General features: G+C 38.1%; 1 protein-coding gene across 1 annotated transcript in view; it reads right to left on the reverse strand.

The window, feature by feature from the left end:
- Window positions 1–2886: 2886 nt before the first annotated feature.
- LOC102206539 (beta-1,4 N-acetylgalactosaminyltransferase 2-like) overlaps window positions 2887–6538 on the reverse strand; it is a 19035-nt gene continuing 15383 nt past the window's right edge. The window contains exons 5-8 of the mRNA XM_005750857.1: window positions 5572–5753; window positions 4712–4855; window positions 3988–4216; window positions 2887–3900 (exon numbers count right to left, since the gene is read on the reverse strand). Coding sequence (XP_005750914.1) covers window positions 3707–3900; window positions 3988–4216; window positions 4712–4855; window positions 5572–5753 — 749 coding nt within the window. The 3' untranslated portion in view covers window positions 2887–3706. The remainder of the gene's footprint in view (window positions 3901–3987; window positions 4217–4711; window positions 4856–5571; window positions 5754–6538) is intronic.

The raw sequence follows: 6538 nt of genomic DNA on the forward strand, positions 1-6538 counted from the left end.
TCTTCTGCCTGTCTCAGTTTCTGCTTGCTAACAGAACTGTCATTTTAAGGAAAATGCTTTGAATATGTTGTTAGTTTTGATCAGATATGTTTCCTTAAATTATCTAATTTATTATTATTATTTATTTATTTATTATTATTATTATTTACAAAATATTGGATTCAATGTAGAAGGTGTAAAAATGAAGAAAACACTTGCTAATTAACCACTAATTAACTTGCGGTTGCCATCAAAATGCCTGTTGACAGATCAGAAAGCATTACTACAGTATAGCATATTTATTCATATTATTTAATAGTGAATTCTTGACCCTGATGTGCTATGAATCCCCCAAAATATTTAACATACTTAAAGCAACTTTTTTGTTATTGTTTTTTTTTTAAATTTTGTTACCTTATGCTGATTACACATGTTAACTTCAGTACTGTTTTGAATGAAGAACGTTTTAATTTTTATGTTGCGTTATTATTTTTAAACACAAGGCCTGACCATTTCTGTCAAGCCAGTGAACTTGCATAAGTGGTTGAGAGACTGAATACAGTAGATCCTTCGCCATGTCCCATGACAACGTCTATTAAGTATTTTTATTCATCTTTTCATGCCTAAAGATGACTAAAAATGCTTAAGAAGAAAATTAAGGTTGTCATAATTCATGCATGACAGGGTTAACTGAATTAGAAGTTAGCAGGGAGTTAGCTTGCTAGCTTCCAGCTAAAGGGATTTATGAAACAAATTCAAACGTACAGCTCTGCTATCACTTCCGACATAAATGAAGACAGGAAAGTAAACAGCAGTGACGTTTGTAGGGTTACTGAAGTTGGACTAGCTGGTATATAATGATGTGCTATGTGACCGCTAGCGCGACAAAGCCATGTTAGCATAACATAAACAGTAAAGCTGGAGGACGAACGCTAATGAATGGAGGACTTTTTTCAATTCTATAAAAGTTAATATGAGGGTTCCCAATGGTTAGGGGCAAATGTAATCGCACGGCAGGATGCTGTAAACGGACCAAACATCAGTCAGGAGAACCACCGAGATAATCCATCCACGATACAAGGTTGGTCACACTGTGGCATGGGCTGGGCTGTAGGTACATCGTAAGGGTTTAAAAACTGAGCTTTAAAGTGATTAGCAGAAATAAAAGCCGAGAGAAGCCAACAGTGATCACTGACTGTTTTTAGGGGCTTGTTGAGATTAAATGGAACAAGATACAAAGCATTAAAACATGTTAAAAACACAACAGTCTTATTAAATGCAGACTGGGCCCGGAAGCAGGATTCATAATCTTATCACTTAAAGACTGGACACCGGTCATGGAGGCTAACAAGTGCTACCCAAAGAACATCTGGATTAAGCAACACGGCTTCAAAGTTTTGGTGCTTTACAACAAACGCTCTCAGTCGCTGTTGCCATTGTCAAGCATTAGCCGCGTAGACACCAGTAGTTTTCCGTCACTCTCTCGTCCTCGTGTGACGGATTGTTTTCATCTTCAACTAAACTAAGTGCTGGTTGACTATTTGCAACGATGCAACTGTATGACGTCACTACCCAGAGTGCATCTTTGCTTTTAACTTAGCGTATAACAGGTATTTGTACAAATTTAGGTCATATACAATCATAGACTGTACCTTTCCTTTCCATACTGCAGCTCCTCTTGGTTCAGGTCTTGAATCTGTGTGGGGTTAACACAGAAAAAGAGGAAGAATCTGATTAAACTTAAGAGTTCCTCATTTAAAGTTAGTTCTTTATTCATACAGTACTGCATGTAGTTACACATTTGTCCCTATTTACAACAAGCAAATATTTAACCATACAGAAAGAAGTTATGTTCTTTACCTCTTACTGGATTTAGTGTGTTTGGTGCTGAACAGGCCATGTTTTAGAACACAAAACAGCTTCATGCTGTAGCCAAAATCCTGTTGTGAACATGACGGGTGAACCACAGTTGGGGACAGAATAGCGAATGAACTGAAACTCGATATGTGACTGTTAAACTGAGCAGAATTACAGATTTAAATGATAACTCCATTCAGTATCACCGTAATGTCACAGTTTCCCCCCCAATGCAGTTACTTATATATAGTTTTTATAAATGTCAACTAATCATGATTCATAATTGAAAGAGGTAATTTTGAGCTCAAATAATGGTTTTAGTACCTTCTTCAGAATGAGCACTAAAACTTCATTTTATGAAACCAGTGCAAAGTAGACTTAAATTACCATATCTTTAAACAGAGCTGTTTTTCTGGCCATTTGAATGTATTGGCTCTCTTTTAGCTGTGATTTTGTTCTCTCCCAACTCTTAAGGGGAGTATCTGGATCTATACATGTCATCGTGTTTGGTGATGAGCAGGCCATGCTTTAGAACTGGAAGCAGCTTCCTGTTGTAGCCAAAATCATCAACATGGTGAGTCAACCACAGTTGGGAACAGGTAACAATCACAATATGAAACTGTGGTAATCTGAGCAAAGCTGCAGAGTTAAGTGATAACTGTCACGGGGTGGGGATAATGTGGACCCAAAGAAAAACCTGTACTTTGGCTTTGAGGATGTCCACAAAGGCTGCAGAAGACAAAGTCCATGAATAGAAACAGGTGTTGAGTAAGAATAACAGGTGCTGAGACAGAAAGGCAAAGAGAAAACCGAGGCAGTAAATACACACACACACGTTTATTTGGGTAGTGGGGAACACATGTGTAAAAAACCCCAAACAGGTGCAACAAATCAATGGAAACAAGCTAAATGAAGTAAAAATAAACACAAAGCACAAGAGCCAACAGAGGGAAGCAGTTCCAATATGTTTCTGAAACATGCACTGAAATGAACTTAACCTGTTTGAGCCTTTTGTACTACATATCTTTAAATTGTTATTAAAAAAAAAAAACATATTACATAACTTATAACAATACATGAAATGTGAGTTAGGGTTTTTCTTTCTGCTTAACAAATAATAGATGGGTCCAAAAGCTTTTTATAGGGCACTCAGATGTCTGTGTGAGGTCAAGATACACACCTGTTTGGATAAATCTTTGACCTATACATCTCAGACTAGTGGGTTGTCTGTAAAAGACTGAACAAAAAACCAACATAACCCATTCAACAAACCAGCATCTAAAGCTCACTGACAACCACCCCCCTCTCAGTAAACATTGCTTCTATAAAAGTGAACTCTTTAGCCCATTTACACCAGGATTCAAACATGTGGTTAGAAGGGAAATTATGGCATCTGATTACATCTGTGTAAACTATCATAAGTATAAATTTTAAGGAACTATTACTGTTACGACACTGTTCATTCTTCTACAGTATGTATATTTATTTCTTTGGTTTTATTAAATATAAACATAGGTAGCATAGATAAATGACTCACAACATCTATTAGATTTTAGCGTGTTTTGTACTTCTGTGAAGATATATAAAGTTTTAAAGTTCAGTGTATTAGGTTTACAATGAAAACATGAGTGAAAACACAGGATGACAAAACAGCAAAAGAAAATAAGTAAAAACAGAATTCAGTGTCACCAACATCACAAGATATTAATCTCTATAGGAATAATAAAGAAAAAAAATCTTGATGAATAAAATCCAAACAGAGAGCCAAACTCAGCTATATTCACTGAGAATCCTAAACTCAGATAACCCTGGGACCATGACAAAACAATATGACATTACAAGTGACACTGATGTTCTTTGAATGAATCTTCTATCCATATGTAATGCACTTAAGGTTGTTTTTGTAAAAGTGAAGCTGCAGTTTGAATTCTTCATCATTTTCTCCCGGGTGTCTATATTCGTCGTATATAGAAATTTGGCTGTCGGTTGTTTTGGGTTGATGACCAATGGATACGTGACTACATGATGCAACCAGCAAAGAGCCCAGACCATCCATAAAAAACTCTAGAGTTAGAAATTGGAATTTAATATTTAACACAAAATGCTCTTGCTGTCATTTGTAATATAAACTTCTTTGAGATCTGGACCTACCTGAATGTGCTACTCGCTGTAGCTTAGGGTCAAAACCAACTTTCTGTACAGCATCTGTACGAGCCAGGAAGAAGTTGACTACTCCATTAGTCAAAAAGCATTGTGGGTAGCCAGGAAGTGAGTGGAATTTCCCCTGAGACTTTCTGTATAGGCAACCACCTTCATTTTCCTTTCCTTCCTCATATATAAGAGTAAAATAAAACTGGTTCTCTTCTACAGCCCCACCAACCTAATACGAATAAAGAAACACAACATCTTGTTACACTGCAAGCTCCAATATTGTTCAGTCGATGTTCAGGTAGACACTACTTGTCATGCTTGTTTTTGAAAAGCAAATCTAGAAATGAGACTAGTCTTTCAGGTAACCTATGCATCTGTCCAGAAGCTGGTTCCACCAACTTTACTTTATTGTGCGTGGTCATAACTGCTCATCTGATCTTTGTTAATAATAGATGTTACAGTAAACCCAAAAATCTAGAATAACCTTTGTCTTCATTGATTATAAAGGATCTGCTCCATGCAAGTTATTGTGAAGTTAAGACCCCAAACGTTGGCATGCTACATGGTCCAAAAGGCCTAACTAGATCAGATGTAATAAAGGAAAAAAGGATTACATCAGTCTAACATGTGTATTTTATGGGTGTATTATATTTACATTTTAATGTTCTATTCAAATTATTTTAAATAAACTGCAAATGCTTTATGTGAGCTATTTCATTCTCACCACATCCAGTTCAGGGTTCGCCTCCATGACCTCCACAAGCTTCTCCATCTTTGTCTTCTCTGTAAACACAAAATCATCATCCACCCACAGGAAGTACTTGGTGGTTACCTGGGAAACAGCCAGATTTCTGCCTGCAAACCAGCCCTGAGGAAGGAAACATCTTTCACATCTTAATCTTAACATTTTAATCTTTTACACTGTGGTGTAATGGTGCTCTCAAGTGATCAATACAATAAAAGTCATTGTAAAGCAACACTGTTTTTTGTTTTATTAGCAAAAAACAAATTTCATCCATCCATCCACCTTCTTCTGCTTATCCGGGGCTGTGTCACGAAAGAAGCAGCCCAAGCCTCCCTCTCCCCAGCCACCTCCTCCATGTGAAGGAGCCCTACTCCACTCTGAGCCCCTCCCGGATGGCTGAACTCCTTACTCTATCTCAGGGAGAGGCAAGCCACCCTTCGGAGGAAGCCTATTTCTCATTCTTTTACTCACTACCCACTGCTCGCGACCATAGGTGAGGGTAGGGATGTAGATCGACTGGTAAATTGAAAGCTTCGCTTCTACACTCAGCTCACCCTTCACCACAACAGACCAGTACAGCGTAAGCGGAGTGGCACTCTGCCCTTTTCCTGCTGAGGATCATGGTCTCAGATTTGGAGGTGCTCATTCCCACCGTTTCACACTCGGCTGTGAACCGTTCCACCATAGGTCAGACTTATTTTAAATTCATACATACAAGAATCTGAATTATATCTGAGATTTATCTGGTTTTGTAGAAAATTCAAACTGACAGTTTGTACCAACATTGCATATTTAGTAAACACAACTGTGATTCCAATTCTTGGATCTACCACACATACCTGTGCTGGAGGCATGATGTAATGTAACATGTTTTTTCTGTGAATTGGCTCTGGTTCTAAGCTGTCATCTGCAATAATCACTTTTATGTTGTTGTAGAATTTTTGGATGCTGTCCAACAACACCTTCAGTTCTCTGTAGCGCAGGAAAGTCTTTGTGGTGATGGTGACTTGAGAACTAATGTCTAAAAGGCAAAAGAAAGCAAATTATTTTCACTTTTCTTCAGTCAATAGAAAAATTAAGCAGCAGAACAGAAAAAGGTCAGAATAAAAGGATACACACTGATCTTTCCTCTTCTCTCTGTAAGATTTCAGTCATAAGTTTTACCTGCCTACACACCTATGTCACGGTCTGGCTGGGGCAGACCGTATGTGTTGCAGGGAAGGACTCAAGCGCAGACCAAAACGTGGTGTGGATTAACAAAACAAGCCGTTTAATAAGGCAAGAAACAAGGGTACAAAATAATAGGGCATGGGGGAAAACTAAACAATAACCTAAACTGGGTGAACTAATAACAAAACATGAAAAACCTTAACCATAATGAACTGACATGGGTACCTGGAGATGAGACATGGATGAGCAGACGACCTGACAAAGAATGGCTGAGAGCACACAGACTAAATGGACACAGGAGGATAATGAGGGAAGTGGCAACACATGGGGAACCAGCTGACACACATGAACATAACGACGTGACAATGGGAGAGTAAAACTGAACACGATGAACACAGACACACCAGACCTCTTCACAATAAGACAGGAAACAGTGAGATATAAACATGACAACCTGAACAGACAACATACGCCACAGACATAAAATACATGAAAGCAGGGGAGACTTAACATAGTGGAAACACGAGGGAAAAATAACTAGTAACACCTAGGCATGATAATGATAAACTTAGGAAACCTGAAGGCTACATAAACTAAACACAAAACGCTGGGTCAGCAGACCCAGGATCATGACAA

This window comes from Pundamilia nyererei, unplaced genomic scaffold, assembly GCF_000239375.1.
Source record: "Pundamilia nyererei isolate P.nyererei 1_Seehausen unplaced genomic scaffold, PunNye1.0 scaffold00290, whole genome shotgun sequence".
In the NCBI taxonomy this organism is placed as follows: Eukaryota; Metazoa; Chordata; class Actinopteri; order Cichliformes; family Cichlidae; genus Pundamilia; species Pundamilia nyererei.